The sequence below is a fragment of the Falco naumanni genome, chromosome 9 (assembly GCF_017639655.2).
Source record: "Falco naumanni isolate bFalNau1 chromosome 9, bFalNau1.pat, whole genome shotgun sequence".
Lineage (NCBI taxonomy): Eukaryota > Metazoa > Chordata > Aves > Falconiformes > Falconidae > Falco > Falco naumanni.
In genome coordinates, this window is record NC_054062.1 from 37,220,438 (window position 1) to 37,239,290 (window position 18,853).

At 40.3% G+C, this 18,853-nt stretch overlaps 1 protein-coding gene across 3 annotated transcripts in view; it reads left to right on the forward strand.

The window, feature by feature from the left end:
• The first annotated feature begins 3,131 nt into the window (after positions 1 to 3,131).
• RTKN2 (rhotekin 2) overlaps positions 3,132 to 18,853 on the forward strand; it is a 41,978-nt gene continuing 26,256 nt past the window's right edge. For all 3 annotated transcript variants that reach the window (XR_005829681.1, XM_040606814.1, XM_040606813.1), the window contains exons 1-6: positions 3,132 to 3,206; positions 7,337 to 7,530; positions 9,615 to 9,673; positions 13,601 to 13,654; positions 14,565 to 14,682; positions 16,244 to 16,444. Coding sequence is in view for 2 of the 3 variants with exons in the window: in XM_040606814.1 (XP_040462748.1) it covers positions 3,165 to 3,206; positions 7,337 to 7,530; positions 9,615 to 9,673; positions 13,601 to 13,654; positions 14,565 to 14,682; positions 16,244 to 16,444 (668 nt within the window). In the remaining variant the exon portion in view is untranslated. The remainder of the gene's footprint in view (positions 3,207 to 7,336; positions 7,531 to 9,614; positions 9,674 to 13,600; positions 13,655 to 14,564; positions 14,683 to 16,243; positions 16,445 to 18,853) is intronic.

The window sequence follows — 18,853 nt, forward strand, 5'->3', positions numbered from 1 at the left end:
TTCCTTGGTTTGTAGGTTATACCTTGGGTTTCTTTGCCCTTCGGTGGAGGCTTGCCTGGCGAAGAAACCACTGTACCAATTGTTGCTGTTTGCTGGGATTACTCTTAAATTAGGGAGCAGAACGGTTGCTAGCTGAATCCCAAATGTCTGGATAATATAGATGGCATAAAGCCTTCTTCATTTCAAATTAGTATGTGCTGCAGCTGCAGGACTGGGTAGCTGTAGTTAGGCTTGGAATGTGGAGGGAACATCTTGCCTTGTACACCTGCAGAAATGCCCTTTAAAGCCTCAGTCTCATGTTGCTTCAAGAAAAAGGACTAAAAGTGTTGTGACATGTTTAATTTTTTAATTAAGCATCTGGCAGGTTATTTGAATTATGAAGCTCTATTTTATAAAGAAAAAAACCCGAACACCTCTAGGAAGTGAGTGCAAAAGAGGACCAAAGCCAGAGCAGGTGCAAGAGTGTGAGAAGCCAGACTGTGCAGTAACATGTTTCTAATGTAGAGGAAAGCTGGGCATTTGAACCAGCTCGGGAACAGATAGGCGCTGAGCTTGAGAAGATACTATTCATGTTAATTAGGGCTGAGTCCTACACATTTAACTCCCACTGATTTCTTAAGGGTTCCAATTCAAGTCAATGTCAGTAGGAGTGTGTCAGGGCTGCAGGCATGGGCTCTTTACACTGTCAATAGTCACATTTTGGGACTTATTAAGACCAGGATTTGCTGAACAGACTGTACTGCAAAACCATGCTAATTAGCATCTAAAATTCTTGGAAGGCTGCCAGAGATTCCTGGGAGCTGTCTACACCACCAGCAAAAATGGCTTTAGAGATGTTGATTGCCAGGAATAGGTTGGGGCATAACTTGTCCTTTTGCAGCGATTTTTATTGCATCCATGTAGCCACCCTGGCTTTTGACAAAACCCCTTTGGTGCACACCTGAGGCAGCTGTTCTTGATAGTCTGGCAGGGAGCATTTCTGGAAAACTTGAACTAGTGGGTTTGTTCTAGAGTCGTACCTGGAGTGCTAAGCTGCCTGGGATGACACTGGGTGGAAAGTGTTTCCGTGTGTCATTTTCACATGTTGTATTAGTTTTCTGTGGTAGCACACTGTCTTGTGACCGGGTGAATGAATTTTGGCAAGACAGAAGAATTATTTAACTCTACAGTAAGGCTATCATTTCCAGCTGCTCCCATAGTTTACATAAAACTCATCAAAAGGTTTCAGCCATTGATATTTGTTGAAACAAGCTCTTCCTCACTTACTTTGGTCAAGCATTGACTGATAAAACAATAATGCAGTTCAGTTAATTTAAGACTTTCACTTATTTGTTTTCAGTTCCAGGAATGGTTTCTCCATGACCTGTTCCTGTTTCTATTTTTCTTCTGTAGCCCAGAAAACTACCTGGGAGATTTTTGATGCTCAAGTCCCATCCCTGACTGATTCAGGAGAGGTCAGACCACACCTTCAGAGATACGCCTTACTGTGAAGCAAAGGGGCACTGATTTGACATCTTGTGTTCTCCCCTCTTTTGATGGGTCTCTCTTGATGTGTCTGAAATCCTGAACTGTGTAGTAGAGATGGGAATGTGAGGCTCCTGCTGGGATGCTTGAAGCACCAGGATTACATGGAGACTCCCCTTTCGATCTCTCTCAAACCCGCTCTTAGATATCCTGGCTGTCCGTACACAGCTTGTAAGGATCCATACTTTGATTAAGCAAAAGCCTTTTGGCTCCCTGATGGGATTTCTCCACTGGATGTAGTGCAGAAAGACTTCTTTTGAGAAAGTCGCAGCAGATAAAGAACAGGGGGAGTGTCTAAAAATGGGAAAAACCATAGTGTCTATAAATATAAAACCTAGGGATAGGGCTTCCTGGCTGTGGCATGCATCCTGCCAACGGTATGCAGAAGACTCCAGGATGGTATGAAGGTATTTCATGAATACCTGAATGCCTCCTTACTCTCAGGAACATGGCCCCAGATGGAGACAGGAACTGCTGAGCAGCTGTCGCTGCCATCCCTGCCTCAAGGTGAGACTTGAATACTTCTGAGGGAAGCAGAGCTCCCTGTCTTCTGCATTCCACCAAGGAATACATACCTTTGGTCCAGGAGTTAATGATTTTCCTTGAAGGCTAGTCCCCCCTCTTTGTGCCCCAGTTCTAAGTGTAAGGGGGCAAGCAGAGGTGCCAAGCACCTATGTGAAATCCTGATGAATTAACAAGGCTTTTCAAATTTTCTTTTCTAACTGGATTTTCTTATATTTTAAATAAGCATATGTTAGCCGGGAGACTTCTGTCTTCCGTAGAAAGCTGTTAGCAACACTGTATATCTCACTTGTTCCAGCACATTTTACTTCTCGCAAATGTTGACAACCATGTGCAAAGCAACGAGGAGCCGTGCTTGTGACCATCACCCGCTGGGGAGGCACTCGAGAGAGGAAAGCTAACAACTCAGGGACGCTGAGTGGATGGGAGACACTATTTTGGCTCATTTGTTGCATCTGCTGAGGACTAGCAGCAGGAGGGATGGCTCCCATTCCTCTCCCGTCAATCCAATGAATAATTAATGCACTTTTATTTAATATATAATAGTATAATATACTGTTCGCAATACATGCTACTAGCGCGGCTGTTGAAGTACCACGGTATGAAAAATGCATAATTAAATGAACTGCAGAGAACTGAGAGCATGGTTAAAAATTCATGGCAGGCTTCCCAGCAGCGGTGGCTGCGGGACAGCCCTGCGCCGGGACAGCCCTGGGGGACGCGGCTGAAGCCTCTCCTCGCCGCCCGCTTCATCAACATCCACCGGAACGAAGCGGCACCGGCCTATTTCAGGGAAGCAAATTAACGAGGGACATGGAAACGGGGCGCCAGGGCCGGTGTCGCCGCTCGCTATTCAAGCTACGTAACGCGGCGCTGTTACCGCCGCCGGCCCGGTTAATCGCCACGGCACGGCCGCAGCGGGCGCGGACCCACCCGCCGGGCTGGCCGCCCGCGCCCCACAGCCGGCCCTGTCCCGCCGCTGTCGCGCGTGCGGGCCCGCAGCGTGTCACGGCCAAAACCGCGGCCGGCCACGCGCCGCCGGCGGGGCGGGCGCTGGGCGGGGCCGCGGCGGCCGTTGCGGGGGGCGGGAGTTTTGAACGGCGGCGCCGTTGAGGAGGATGCGGCGGCAGCGCCTGCCGAGCTCTGGGGCCCAGGAGCCGGTGAGCCGCGGGGGTCCCGCGGGCGGGGAGGCGGCGTGGGGCGGGCCGGGGCGGCGGGGCGGGCCCGGCCCGGCGTGGGGCTGGCCCGGCGCAGGTGGCGCCCGTTAGCGGCTGGGGCGGGTGGCGACCCGCAGCCCCTCGGCGGCGGTGTGCCGGCAGCTGCCCTCCCTCGGGCGGCCCCCGGGTGCAGCGCGTCCGTCCCGGCGGCCTGGGGCTGCTGCTTGGGCGCGGTGGCGGCCCTGCGGCCTGGCTGTGGCGGGGGCAGCCCGGGCAGGTGGTCGCCGCTCGGAGCGCCCTGCTCGCCCCCTGCAGGGCCTCGGAGCGCCAGGCTGCGCCTCTTTAGCTCTTCTGTCTCTCAGCCGCTCATTTTCCCGTTCATGAGGTGGTCTTTAAAATTTCGAGTACCTTAAAAACCTGCATTACTTGAACTCAGCTGTGTCTGCAGAGCTGTTGCCGTCGGTTGCAGCGCGTACTGCTCCTGTGTCTGGCTAGGAGGGTTGCCAAGCTGGTATCTTGACTTTGCAGCCTCTGTTTTAGAAGAATACTTGCTGCCTGACTGCTTGCTTATTTTAAATAAATACAGTAGGCCTGTGGGGTTTAGATGTAAGCCTCTGTGGTAACAAATCAGAAGTATACCTTGGAGTAAGGTTATCAAAGCCTGTATTATTAATTAATACCAATTAAATAAAGTAAAACTTCAGTCTGTCCAGCCTCCAGCAGCATCCATACCGTTTTTCTTAGCTGTTGTTGAGTTTGTTTGTTTTGTCACTCCATCACCTACGTAAAACTAGAAATCCTTTAACATTTCTTATATTCTAGGTATACTTAGGTGGGTAATACAAAGACTCTTTCAGAAAGCATTGCTTGGGCAGTTCCTCAGTATGGGGCTGCAAAATCTCAACAGCTGTTAGTAATCTCAGCTGGGTTATGCTGCCGCTGGTAGGGGAAGGATGGAGACCGTGAGGGAAATGGTGCGTTAGTAGACAGCATATGGCAAAACAGTGCTGTGTCATTCCTCCAAGTCCAGATGGTGCGCTTACATTTTTGGAAGAAACTGGAAAGAGGAAAAAAAAGCGCTGACCATGTGGTGTGGTGTTTTTTTTTGGTTTTTTTTGTAAAGGCACAGAGCTTCATGCATTCCAAATCTGGCTGCTAAGCGATTCCTTCAGATGAGATTTATATAGTGCAATTATTTAAGCTATGGCCCAACAACTATTTAATGCTATTACAGAACATTTTACGCGGGTCTGGCTGAGATGTAGCATGGACTAAATCCTTTGTGTAGTTCTGAAAGTCTCCATATGGGTATGTGCAGATGCCCCAAACTAGGAGAGTTTATTTCCTCACCATATTTACGTACCAGGTGATAGACCTGGAGAGGAGCTGTGGTCTGTGCTAGATCAGTGCAGAGGCCTGTTACCCTGGGAAATGTTAGGGGCAAGTTCATCAGCTGAGGTGAAATTCAGTTTTGTAACAGCTGATGTATTGATTTAGGCTCAAAGAATGAGTACTGATTTCTTAGGGGCAGGTGTGGGCCTTGCTTAGCTTTTCATAGCTGTGTAGTATTTGACTCAGAATAAAAGAAGATTGATGAAAGCTATTTGCTGCTGCTTTTGGGATGAGCGCTGAGGAAAAGTGTGGATAGAGAAGCAGGTGCTGGGGGTATGGAGGTGCTGGTGCACTGTTTTATCCTGCACTGGTTGTGGTTGAAACTTTAGAAAGCAAAACCATGAGGAGGAAAACCAGGTAAGTCTGTGGTGTCATACTGGGGCCCAGGCCTTCATATATTGCCTGTAGGGAATACCAGCAGAACTTCGATGGAAAACGTCTCCGATGTGAGCTTTGGGAGCAATTCATCACTGAACAACCCACTGGTGCCAGAGCACCTGTGTCATGGTAACCTGTGCATGTTCCAGACATTTCTCATGGGATCTTGAACTCTCGTGAGAATTCTTGGTTTCTGGAGAGTCTTCTGTGCTTTTATTAGTGCCTTCCTTCATGGTGGTGTCTAGTCATCATTGGTGTTCTCACCGTGTGACTAGATTGTCTTAAATGCTGGCAAATTCAGTAGAACATATTTGTCCTACTTTGCCTGATTACACAATCCGGGGTTCTTTATTATCTTGGAGGGGAATGGAACCTACCTCCTTTATTACCCGAGGAAAATGAGAAACTATGTTTGTGTATGGGGGCGTAGCAACTTGCTGGCTCTTGATGTGGGGTGGAAGAACCTTCTGTACTGCTCTAGGTCCTGTTTTAGCAAGAAGGAACTTGCTGTCTGTAGCAGAAGAGGTGGGAGATAGAATGAGAGGCTTATACCACTGAAGGGATCTCATAGCCTTTGGGTTTTTATAATGGAGTTCTGAGGTGGCTGGGAATCAGCTTTGTTTCAGATGCTGTCTAGTAGAGTATTACAACTTGAACATGTTGCTGTGCTGGTGCTGAGTGTGGGTTATGGACCAGAGCTACTTTTCCTTTAGGGTAACAAGGGAGGGTGGTTTGGAAGGAGAAGTGCTTTGTGAACAGATGGAACAGCAGCTGAAACTTTATATATCTTTATATTACGGCATAAGGCCTTGAAAAACAATAAAACCTACTCCTGCAAAGTTGGAAGGGAATGGGTGGTGACTATGTAGCCATCTTTCACCTGCCTATTGTGACTGCTATGAAGGGTCACTTTCTCATGTCAAAGGCAGCTAATGGTAAAGCAGAAAATTGTCCATGTTACCCCTTTCATGGGTTCTGGATTTCTCAGGTACTTGAGTTGGGGGGGAATTAGCTCCCTGTTGTTTCTGTCCTGTTTAGGCACTTGAGGGAGAGCGCTTGCCAGCACTTTTCTAGCAGCTGAAATACTGAACTTGTGAATGCAAATTACTGTACCATGAGTTTCAGTTAACTTACAGATCCATCCCCAAAGCACTTGTTTTGAGTTCAGATGTACTGTAATACTGAAAAATGGGCACAATGCTTTTAATTCCAAAGGTAGCTGGGACACTCTTGCTCAGTGGTGAAAAAGCATCACCCATCACCAACTTGCAATGTACTTGCAATGGAACCCTTCAGTACAGTGACAATGCTCTGGGTTTTATGTTGGAACTGTTTGGTTTGGCCAGGGATTGCCACATAACAAGGAAATGTGTATCAGAGTCATCCATGGCATCTAGCACACCTTTAGAAGACAGCAAACTGTGATCCTTCACCTTAATTACCTTCTGGCTTGGTGTGGATTGACTTCTTTGAAGTTGCAAGTGAAGAATAATGCACATTTATAAATGTTTGTTTTCTCTGAAAGTTGGTAGGAAAAAGTTGACTTCCCTGAAGTTTTTATGCCTTAAAAAACTCAACTCCTTCAAAAAAACAGTGATGCAGAATTCTAACGACTTGACAGGCAAGTCTGTCTTACGGCATGCTTTTGAATGAGAAGTGTGCATGGCTGTGCTGTCAGGCAGGGTGTGATCCTTGTGTAGTGTTGAAGCTACCACAGCAGTCTGACTTTCAGTTCATGGCCTGAAATAGTCAGGTATTGGGGTATTCTCCTTGTTTTACTTCACGTGTTACTTGAATTTTATATCAGCCAGAAGTGTAAAAACTGCTTTTTAAAACCCTCTTTAAGATGGCCAAAGAAGTAATGAGGTCGAATTTCTGATGTAAAATATTTCAGACATTTTCCTCAATTTAGAGTTTACTTTAGTAGGGATCAAAGTAAAAAGTGGGGTGTTAATCTACAAGCTTTGTTCGGTTAGGCCTCTTAATGACCATATGAGGGGACCAGATGTTATCCTATGAATAACACATCGAGGCGCGTAATTTTTAGTAACTTTCGGATGCTATGGTGAGTTAATGTTATTACCTGGTTTGTAATTTGCATGTATAATGGATATAGTGAATCTGTTACATCCTGTGTTTTAACCCTTTGGTTCCTGAAAAAAGAACCATAATTTTATGTTTAGTAATCATTATAATGTCTCCATGGAATTAAAACCTGGAATTATCTATCCCAACTGTGAAATAAGACGAGCTTGTAAAAAATTCAGGATATTGTTATTTGGGGAATAAGTAGAGCTTGTCAAAAATTCAGGATATTTTTATGTGGAGTTTTGTTTAGTCCTTTGTTTGTTTTTCGTATCTAGGAACGCAACATCCAAGAGAAGATTGACTTTGAAATCCGCATGCGAGAAGGCATCTGTAAGCTACTTCAAGTGAGCACACAAAAAGACCAGCTCTTGCAAGCAGTTAAAAACCTGATGGTTTGCAATGCCCGTATACGTGCATACAGGACAGAGCTGCAGCACCAAGAAGAGCCAGTCTTCTGCAGAACTGAGTGGTGAGTAACAGCTCAAATTCAAGTGGAGCATTATGAAGCAGTCTTTTGCTTATGTGAATTCTTAGCAGCCTGTCTAGGAAAGTGGATTTAAACCCTTTCTTCTGTCTTCCCCTGTACAAGCATGTGTTACTGCTGCCTTAAAACATTGCTTTATAAGACCATTCCAGTATCTTTTTTTTTTTTTACTTTAGAAAATCAAGTCATATTTTTCTGGGTAGATTCTATTATTGACATTAAACTATTATTCAGCATCAGAGTATCAGGTAACATAATAGTCATATTGTCTTGATTACCTTTAGCATACAAAAATATACCTAACCAAATCTGAAGGAAATAAACAAAACTATCCAAGTCAGAATACAGCTATTTCTACTTTTCATTCTTTCCATTGTTCTTAAGGTTTCTTTAATGATGGAATCATTATGGTTAATTGGTACCCTCTACTGGCCAGTTCTGTTAACTACAGCAAAGTAATAAATACGACAATAAATATGAAGAAAAATCAGTTTAGTTGAAAATATTCTCACATTATAACTCCTGAATGAGCTAAAGTATACGTGGTTTATTTGAATAATGTTATAATTTTTTGCCTAATGGAATATATTTTGTGTGTAATGTTGAGAATCATGGTGCAGAGACACTGTTGCTCTCAGGTTATTACTTTAATGAAATATTATATTGCAATCTAGCATAGAAACTCTTCAAGTTTATGCTTAGCTCCATTTAATTAAACTATAGGAACAGCCCTGCTGCTTTTTTCTTTCAGTAATGTGGTGTTACAGGAGAAATTTATTGAAGGAAAGAACTGCATTTTCCGATTATATCAACTATTACCATGAAAACTGATTTGGAAAACTAGCACTTATAGCGTGTGGTATTCTGTAATTATTGCAGTTGTATTGCTTTTTCCTACTAAGATGAAGACTTTATAGTGATTCATCTTTTATTTATGTTTTTAAAGATGGAATAATTTCAAGCATGTATATATGCTGTTTTCCTCAACTCCTGGTCTTTGATGTCAGTGACCACAGAATGATGATGGCACATGTCCAGAACAGGACAGAGATACTTGGAGATCTATCTGAACAGCTAGATTGTTTTCTTACAGTCAGTCAGCTGTATTATTTACTGGGTTTGTGTCTGTCATGCATTGCTTAGAATTCTGTCTTAAGGGGTCCTTTGAATTGTCAGTGGAGGTCATTAGAAGGGATGTGTGCTGTGAAGTTATTTCTCTGCCATTTAGATCATAACTTTGGTAGCTGGTAGTGCGTTTGCAGTTCTTTTTTCAGTATTTGCTCAAGACTGGAGTTCGGTTAAAGCTTTATCAGATAAGATGATGATGGCTGAGAAAGAAAATTCTAGGGTTTTCAGATTAATTTTATCCCTGTTTCTTGTTACGTTGGTCTGTAATCTGTGAGCTGTGAAGATATTATAACTGCTTCTGGAAGTCAAGATACTGATAGCAGATAGACATTTTCATTTCACCTTATTTGCTTAGAGTTAGGAACAGTGGCAGATATAAGGAGAGCACTCTATTGTTACTCATTATCACCAGATTTTTTTCATTCAATTTGAGGTTGACCTTGAGATCTACACCCTGGCTACTTAGCAAACTGCCTGCCTGCATGTAAAATCATGATATTAACAATGCAACATTTTGTAATTGGTCTCTGTTAATAGAGGAGGTGGCAATTCTCTAACCAGTAATAGAACTGATAAATCAAGTTGTTTATTTATTGATGTGTGCAGAAGGGGAAAAGTTGATAATGTATTTGATTCTGTTGGAGCTGTAAAAGACAAGGAAGATTAATCTACTTGTCTTTTTAATACCCAGGTTAAATAAGCTTTGGAGTAGAATATTCTAGGGAATTAAGAAAATTGATGGTGTACCTTCCTTCCAGATTATTCTCAAGAATCTAATGACTCATATCTTAAACCTGAGATACCAAATTTAACTTTAAAGAAAAGCATTTGAAATGAGCTATAATGTGAACACCTTGACACTTTAATGTTTAAAGGGTTGAGTTTTAGAAGTCTAAATGCACAGATCTCAAACCTCATTTTTCTTTTCTTCTCTTTGGCAGGTCTTCAGAAAATGGGACAAAAGACCGGGTGGCATGCAAAGCAAAAGTTGCTATATCAGGTAAGCGACTAGGTAGTCACTGTAATTACAGGAGCAAAGTGGCTGGACAGTAACTTGTAATACAAACTATACAAACCAGATGGTATTTTTAAAGTGTGTATGTGGTTCAGGGGCATAAATTCTCTTATGCTTCAAAGGCACCTGTGTTTTTAAGTCACACAGGCTTTTGAAGATTCTACCTGGTATTTCCATTATAACTAGTGTTCAAATGTTAGTTCATGCAGATTACATTACTACAGCAAAGGTATAGTGGTATGGCTTCAATGCAAACTAGTAGCAAGAATATTTAACAGTGATTTCCAGTAGGCTGATGCACTGTTTCCCAGCCTGTTCTCAGACTTCAGCACTATGAATTTATTATGGTTTTGCCTATGCCAATAGTGGGTGTTACTACATTCAGCATTCCTGTAGTTGTTCATTGTGGCTGTTCAGCTAGCTTTGCTAACAGATCTGTTTATGCTCCCTGACTTGCTTCATTGAAAAAAGTGTATAAGGGCTCACTACCTAAACTGTGTAAGTTAATTCTGCATATTTTGACATATCTTTAAGCAAGGTAACTTCTAGTAGGAGAAGAGTGATGAGCACAAGGTTCAATCATGTTTTCTGCCAACACAGCTGTTTGCAGAATGTGTATCTGTCTTTCCTCCTTATGGTAGTTGGATGAAAGCATCTGTTTGCCTGTCTGTGCTGTGGTTGCACCTTTCTTTGGATTTATAGAGTTGTCTGCAGTGAAGACTTTATGATCTTATAATAGACTTCTGTTGTTTTTAGAAAATCAGAATTGTGTAAGGACTCTGTTTCTAGTATGAAAAAATTCTTTAGGATATGAAACATTTAGCTAGTTTCTTTTGATGGGACAAGAGAATATTCTGTCCTGTTACTAACCTAGTAGTTCTCAAATGAGGTTATGATCCTCAAAAGCATGGCAAGGATCAAGGCAAAGAAGAGAAAGAGGCATCAACTCCCTCATTGTGAACTCAAATCTGTGAGTGCTGGGATGCTTCCATGCCTTGCCCCTCTTCAGATACTTATGTCAGGAAGCCTAGCCAGGTCCAGTTTCCAGCAAGAAAGCCTAAACATTCTTCTTGGTCTCTGCTGGGAGATTTATGCTTTCTATAGTTCGCTTGTTATAAACTCCTTATTTTCCACTGTGTGTGCCTGAGAAGCAGAGAACTGGGGTACATGAGAAGTAGCTGTCAGGACAGGCTTGTTCATGCTTGGCAAGGGCAGGAGCCTCTGGGCAAGGCACGTGATTGGGAGATCCTGAGATGACATTAATACATGCCTCCTGCTTCCTCCTTGTGTTGTCCTCTGACCCATTACCCTGTGTCTATTTAGCTTGCCAGATCAGGCCCTGTCTGCTTCCACAGCTCCAGTATGTTCACATCTGTAATGTCCCATTATTTCCCTGTCTTGCACAATCCTTGTGTACTACATTGGGCATGCTGCGTTTCTCTTCTTGTATGCCGACCTTCAGTGGATTTGCAACTGGAGTTGCCCTGCACGGTTGGAAGGCATGCATGTGCATGTGCCTGCCTTGCGGAGAAGGCAGTTGCAAATACAAGCAGTGTGAATCAGGAGACATCGTGACTGAATTTTCTGGGAGAGGTTGGAAATGAGGAGTGAGTGGTAGTCTATGCAATATGACAGGGCGTGTGATTTCAGAATTGAAGATACAGAATTTTTTTTAGGGGAAAGTAATCCATCCACTTATAAATATATTAGTGTATCATATGGTTAGTACACGCCAGAAACTTAGACTATTACCACAAAAAAGTGTGATCATGTGGCCAACACCAAAAGTTCAGGAACAGCTATGCAGGAGTACTGAGGAATGTACTCCTACAGAAAGCAGCTGTGTCAGATACTGTGTGGGGAGTGCATTCCTTAATCCACAGATTTTCACACTTCTATTATTTTTACTTATTTATCCCCCATGTGTGTGAACAAATTATGTAATTTATGTTATCTTACCAATCAATTATTTTGTCAAAAGACAATACATTAAATGTTGATCAAAAGCATAATCATAATTTAAAGTAATTTGGTAAAGGAATCATTGGCTTTAAATCTGATTAATTGTAGTGCTTGAATGTATCCAATTTGAATCCAGATGGATTTACAGTTAATGATAGCTGAAATTAAGGTGTATGAAAATTGATTTTTGTTCTTGATAAATGGCAGCTCTTTCAATCCAAGAATGAATTGAAAACTGATTTACAAGGATCATGTTCAACTTGTTCCAGTGATTAACTATATCCTGATGATTTTTCTGACTAAGGTGTAAATTTTTCAGCTAGCATGATATTGAAAGTGACGTGCAGAAGTAATCTTTAATCTAGTACTCTAATTGTTAACAAGACCTATTGAGTGCATTAAAGTTGTCATTCAGAGTTTGCTGTGTGATTAAAGATGAAAAAAGGCTATTATTGTAACTCTATTTTCACATATTTATGTAAATTTAAGGCCTTTGTCTTTTAGGAAAGAAATATTCTGTGCATTGTCTCTTGACAAATATGTATGTTTAAAGTTTGAGAGAGGTTTCTGTAACTGTTTTAAAGAAACTGTTTCTGTTCCCTTATTTTAAAAAAGTAACTATTTTTTGAAATGCTTACTATGCAAAAGCATCTTTAGAAGTGAAAGTCAGTTTCAGAACATGGTGATGTATTGAGTTTCAGGAAGTTGTGGCAGTCTGAAGTTGTATGCTGGCAGTTCACCGATGAAAATCCATTAGTTGTCACAAATACTTAAAAATAGATGAATTTGCAAGTTTTAAAATTGAAATAGCATGTGAAATAAGATGTCCCATAATATAATGAAAATTAACTTAAATTTAGATTTTTCATTTAATACAACTTCAGAGACAGAGTGACTATGTGCAGTTTCACTTGAGTCAACAAGTTTTCTGGGTAAAACCCTTTAGCTGCACGTGACAATCTGTTACCAAAATACCACTACTGTTTTGCGTCTTAGCATACTATATGTGGATTTTCCCATCTGCCTCATATAAAGATCAACACTGGAGTCAGTGATAATCTTTTATAACAATACTGAAGATTTTTATCAAAAGAGACTTGAGCTAGTGCTGTTCACTGCTGCCATCATGTGTCACTTAATATATTGCATATACTCTTAAACACTGTTGCACTTAAGAAACAAACTTTGGATTTATAAAGCCTCCACTACATTTGTCTTTTAACAGGGACTAATAAGAAATGTTATGTCTAAACCAGAGTCCTTGAAACTGGAGGCAATGTCACTCAGTACTGTGGTGGATTGAGTAGATAAATTGGAAACTACTTTCCTCCTATTAAAATGACAGGCATGACTTAAAATAATGGTTCTGTAATTGCCTCTCTACTATGATTCTGAGGTAGAAGGGTATTGCTGAGTTTAAAAAAAAAAAGATTTCTAAACTTTTTATGCCAACTAAGACAATTCTGACTGAGAGTGATCACAAGTGATACGTTCTCTGTGGCTTGTAAAACAGCTTAAGTGTTTGCAGTAGAAGTATCCCAGTCTTTCCATTAAAACAGGAAGGTTTTTTTTTGCAGTTGGATGAGTGGTTTCCAGCACAAGGCAAGCAGAGTTTCAGTTTACATCTGAGCATAGTAATGGGCTCAGAACCTCTCAGAACTGCGTTACACAGCCACTCTGAAATGTTATTTCAGGTACTTCCAAATGAGATTTAAAATACTCTTTATCTTAGCATAATTTCTAAAAGAAAATGACACTTCAAGGTGAACTAATTGATTAATTTTCTTTTGACAGGGATAATAAGATTGAAATAGTTATGCTGTTCTTTGGGTAGATAGTCCTGTTACTTCCAGAACACTGGGAAAAGAAATAAAAAAACTTTTTTTTGTTTTGATCATAGTTCTGCAGTATTGGCTACAACTTAGTTTACCTACCTTTTTTTCCCTTTAGATATTCGAATACCATTAATGTGGAAAGGCTCGGATCACTTCAGCAATAAAGAAAGTATGTAAGATGTAAGGAACTACTCTGATAAGCAATTGCTTTTGCCTGTAAATTAAATGGGATGGGGAAGTCCATACTCATTTCAGCCACTTCTTTGACCTTTCAGTAGGTCCATATTTTACTCTGTTGCATAGTTGCTCTTTAAGTCGTTGGTTGTAGCAAGCTGAGTTAGTTCAAAGTCCTGTGGGTCTATATGCTTAAATCCTAGTCTCTGGAAAGTCCTCCTGAGGAGAAATTCCAGAGGAAGCAAGAGAAGAGCATTGTTATTAAACGGATAGCTGAGAAACTTCTCTGATTATACGTGTTGTTCTATGTCTTGTCTACACTTGAGAGAGTATTTTGGAGGCTGTTTCCAGTGAGAAATTCAAATGAAAGTTGTCTGTTGGTGTTGAGTGTATTATTGGATAGTCTTCAAGTACATGCATTTTGCTGTATCATGGAGATTAACCCTAAATCTGTTCCAGCTGTCACGTGGCATTGATTTCACTTTGATTTTCAATAGGGTCAAAGGGGCGAAACATGGCAAAATAGTCTAATCCTATATAGTACATTCATAAAATGATACAGTCTTTGGATCAAATGTTGTTGGTTTTTTTCTTAAGACCACTTTTATTAAATAAAATTACATTCGTACTAACATTTCTGAAGATACTAGCACAAACTACACCTGATTATCAGGAGGAAAAAAAAAAGTTGAGCGTTTTTCCCCTCTGTGAATGTTGTTCTACCACCCAGCAGCTTTGATTGTTCAATTATCATAAAATCCTGTGATGAAAATTTATGGTGGGAAGAATTTGAGGGCAATTCCTTAACAGTCTGAATTACCATTTCTTCTACTTTTGTTTACTGTAAGCATTTAGTATTGTAATGTGCAATATGGCTAATAAAACATTTCTTTGATTCTCTCCAGAATCACAGCGCTATGCAGTTTTTTGTTTGTTCAGAATGGGAGCTGAGATTTTTGATACAGAGGTGGCTATTGTGGATAAAGCAATAACAGATATCTGTTTTGAAAATGTAACCATATTGTGAGTATAATTTTACTTCTGTTGAATGAAGTACAAATATTGCTGGGTTTTTTTGAAAGTGGATGTGATTATGAATAAGATCGGCTGAGGTCCACTAATTTTTTTTTTTCTGTGGGCAAAGGAATCAGTAGAGGTGCTGTTAATTTCAGTGAATGGTGGATCTCCGTCTCTGGAAGGTTGGCTTTTACGTACTAATGATGCTGGGTGTGGATGTGCCACTTGAACTGTACTACTTTTCATTTTTGCTCTGTGGAAGCATTTTTCTTTATATAAAGAGACAAACAGACTTGTACCTCAAGGACAGAATTAAATTAATACTAAAACCTGAAAGCATTATGAAAGTATAGGCATGGACGTTGCACCTGGTGTTTTTTAAATATTTATTATTCTGTTCAGCAGGCTACAGTCTCTTCCTGCACATCCTGTTCTGTTACACATATATGAGCATGTGCTAAGCCACAGTCCTTATAGTTGAAGAACACTAGACAGGAAAAAATTCACTGATCTTTAAAAGCAACCTGGAAAAGAATAGAAAGATTTTCATATGTAATTTTTTGTTGCTTTATAATTTTTAAGAGAGTCCTGAAAGGCACTGAACTTCCCCCCCCTAATTTTTTTTTTATGTTAGCAATTTTTAGATTTGGTCTCCTAAGGAAGACTGAAAGCTTTAAATCAAGATCCTGAAAACTCAGTGGTTGAGCAAGAGTGGATCTTTAAGTCAGATTTTAAACTCTCTTAAAGACCTGTTCAAGTTAAGAGTGGGGGCAAAGGTTTAAATCTGCTTCTTCAAAGATATGAGACTTGACCATTATAACTTTCTGTGGAAGACTGCAAATAAACCAGAAAAGGCACTCTAATTTGCCTTGTATCCCCCAAGATAAAGTTTTTATAAAAGCCTTTGGGATGATTTGGTTATGGGCATGTGTGTAATGACATGATTTGTACCTGAAAGAAGAGGTTAGGCTTCTGGTTTGATGACTAAGCCTGAGAACAAGAGAACTGGTAGAACTGAAAACAGAGAGAGCATAGGCTGTGGACAGAAGAATGCTGCAGTAGGTAGTTAAGTGATGAGTGACAGATTTTGTAGGTTTTGTGATAGGATTTTTTCATTAGTGTGAAGGGGATAGGGTGCAACTGAGATATCTTTAAAACAATTCAATCTGATTTAAGACCACACTGGGTTTAGATGGATAGGTTTTCAATCATGTGATTTTTGTGTAACAGTAGAGGGCAGATTTAAGTGGTTTTGAATGTCTTGCCTGTGTGTTTCCATAACGTGGGTTTTTTTTTAGTTTTTAACCTACAAGTTGAATTTCCTGTTTGCAGTTGTTTATGGTTTAATTAAAACATCCATCTTATGTCTTCAACACTAAGTTACCGCTGTGTACTCTAGCCTTTAATTCCATATTAATGTATGTCTTCGCCTGAATCTTATGGCATTCCTTCCCTTGATTAGAAATATATGTTATTTAATATATACAGTAGCAGCAGCATTCCTGGGCTGCGTAGTCAGTTTATTAACAAATGCTCTGAAATTTTCCTCCCCCCCACCCCCCTTCAGTGATGAAGCAAGACCAGATTTCCAGGTGAAGGTTGAAGTGTACAGTTGCTGTACAGAGGAGTCTTTATATGTAACAAACACACCTAAGAAACTAGCAAAGAAGCTTAAAACGTCCCTCAGCAAAGCTACAGGGAAGAAACTCAAAGCTGCGCTGGAAGAAGACAGCATTGAATCCCTTTTGCCCGCTGACCCGGTCATCTAGTAAGCTATATATATTGATATTCTGGTTTTATATTTTTTAAATACAAATAAGCCAAGTATATTGTAATTTTTTTGGAAAATTGCCAAGAAAGTGATTATTTCTGTACTACCAGAGTGAAAAAAAAAAAATTAACATTTAAAATAGGAAATGAGAAAGTAGGTGTGAATTCCAACCATGTCGCTCAGCCTTGGGGCCTGGTTCTGATTTTGAAACACACGAGCAGGCTTTATCTTTCTGTTATACAGCTAGCTAGCTGGTAAATTCTCTGTGATTTGCCAACTGTATAGCGTTTTTAGTTTGATCTCTGGAGGAAATCAAGCTTGTCCGATCGCTCTGTCTGTGTCCCTCTGCCCATCTACCTCTTCTTCTCCCTTTCCTGTTTGCTCCCTCCCCCATATTATTTTTGTGCCTAGCCAGTTTTGCTCATGCTTGGCAGACAGGTAGACATGTCCAAAAGTTAAAAGTTGTGTGAGATAAAAAAAGTGTGGTATGTAGGCAGGAGAAACCTCTCGCTTAATGAAGCTGCCTGAGCTGTTTGTGGTATCTGGGGTGCAAGCTGTGCACATGGGGGCTTGTTGGCTTTTCAGTATAAAACTCTGGGCTGTCAAAGGTGCTTTACAATTACAAGCTGCTTAACAGGAGTATTCTTAATTGACTTTAGCAGGGAATGTTTTAAAATTACTTACTGGTTTTCAGTGTTCATAGAAATAAGTGCTGTTCCCAGTAATTTACCCATTTCCTTTTAAAAATGATCTGAACTATTTCATTCATTTTTAAATGAAGTTAACTGCTTACTAATATTTCTCAGCTACTTTTAATTTCACTGGGATTTAAGCAGGCCAAGTACCTAAACTGTAAATACTAATAATATTGATTTTTTTTTTTTTCTAAGATAGCAATTTATTCAAGGAATTACTTTTTTTTTTTTTGGCAGCTGAACAGTAAAGAATCAATGCCTAATTCTTGCCAGGTGTTGAGTGTGGTCTTAGTCTAGCTTCATAGCTTCATGTATCTATTTGCCTGGATTTTAAATGGAAACATTTGAGCATATTCTATCTTTGTCAGACTGATATTACTGTATACTGATATTACTGTTTCAATCAGAAATACGCATCTGAAATATCTTATCCACAGAGCAAAGCAAATTTTACCACTAACTTTCCAGTGTGTTTCACCTAATGACAATGTATCTTTCAATCTGCATCATCTTAGGTGGCTGTGCTTTCCATCAGCTCCAGTTGGGCGATGACACGCTGTCATTAGATAGTTTCCTTCAGATATAACCACTGGCTTATTTGCTGGCCATACTCCCTTGAATACAGATTGACTGTCTTTTAAGGAAAAAGCATCAGTAGACAATCTAAACAGCTGCTTCCTCCCTTGGGCTTTGCTTTTGTTTTCTCAGTTGTAATTGTATTTTGCTTTCCTCCATCTTGAAGTTTGTTGTTTCTGCTGTAAATAATCATCTCACAGTGAATGTTACTTTCTTAACAGAGTTAAATGAACAATAACATGTTTAATGATGGTTGTGCCAGGTGCTTAAGAAAGATTTTTGGAAAGGAATGAGTTGTTGTGGGCAGAAAATAAGACCTTGGTATGTAGCCCTTATAAAGGGGAAGAAATTGCAAAATTACAAGAGATCTTTCAAGTATTCCCAGAGAGTTTTACCAGTCCAGCAGGTGAAATTAAACTGCAACAAAAAAAGAGAACTTTCTGTATTATATGAACACCTTTTCTCTGTAGATTTCATTTGTACAGGCCTTTTTCTTTTTAGAGCATACATGGAAGAAAATCTGTTTTCCAAAAACCCTGTGATCCCTCTGTGTGAAACATCTTGGCTTAGAAATCTCCCTGGTTAGTGAGGAAACTGTCAGCCGTGTAACTTTTTGCAAAAGCTTAGTGATAAAGTTCTTTGAATTGTTGCTTAGGCTGGTTAAATTCAGTTATACTGACATTTTCCATACTCTTTATTATCTCTCTTTTCATTTCTATACTCTCTTTTGCCTGCTTAATTTTCTATTCTAACTTAATTTTTTTTCTTTTTACATCTGTTGTAGAAGGAAAATGTTTAGTGCATTTATACTATTGAATTCCAGAGTAACTAGGTAGCTGTTTGGATAAATCATTGGAGAGAGTCCCTGAAGTGCATGTTGATTCACTTGCAGAACTGGCCTGTGCGTGGACTTGTTGTTACTGCCTTTTATGTATTGTCCTCCACTGGGCTGGAGGCACAGCTTCAGTGTCCTATGTTTAAATGGGCGAATTCATAGTAGTATTTTGCTGGAAGTACGTAATCTAATCTGATGGCCTTTTACAGTTGGGTTCTTTTTAGTACTTGAAGGTTGTGTTTGTTTTTACCTTTTATTATTTAAGATCTATTTGAAAAGCGAGCATATTACTTTTTTTGT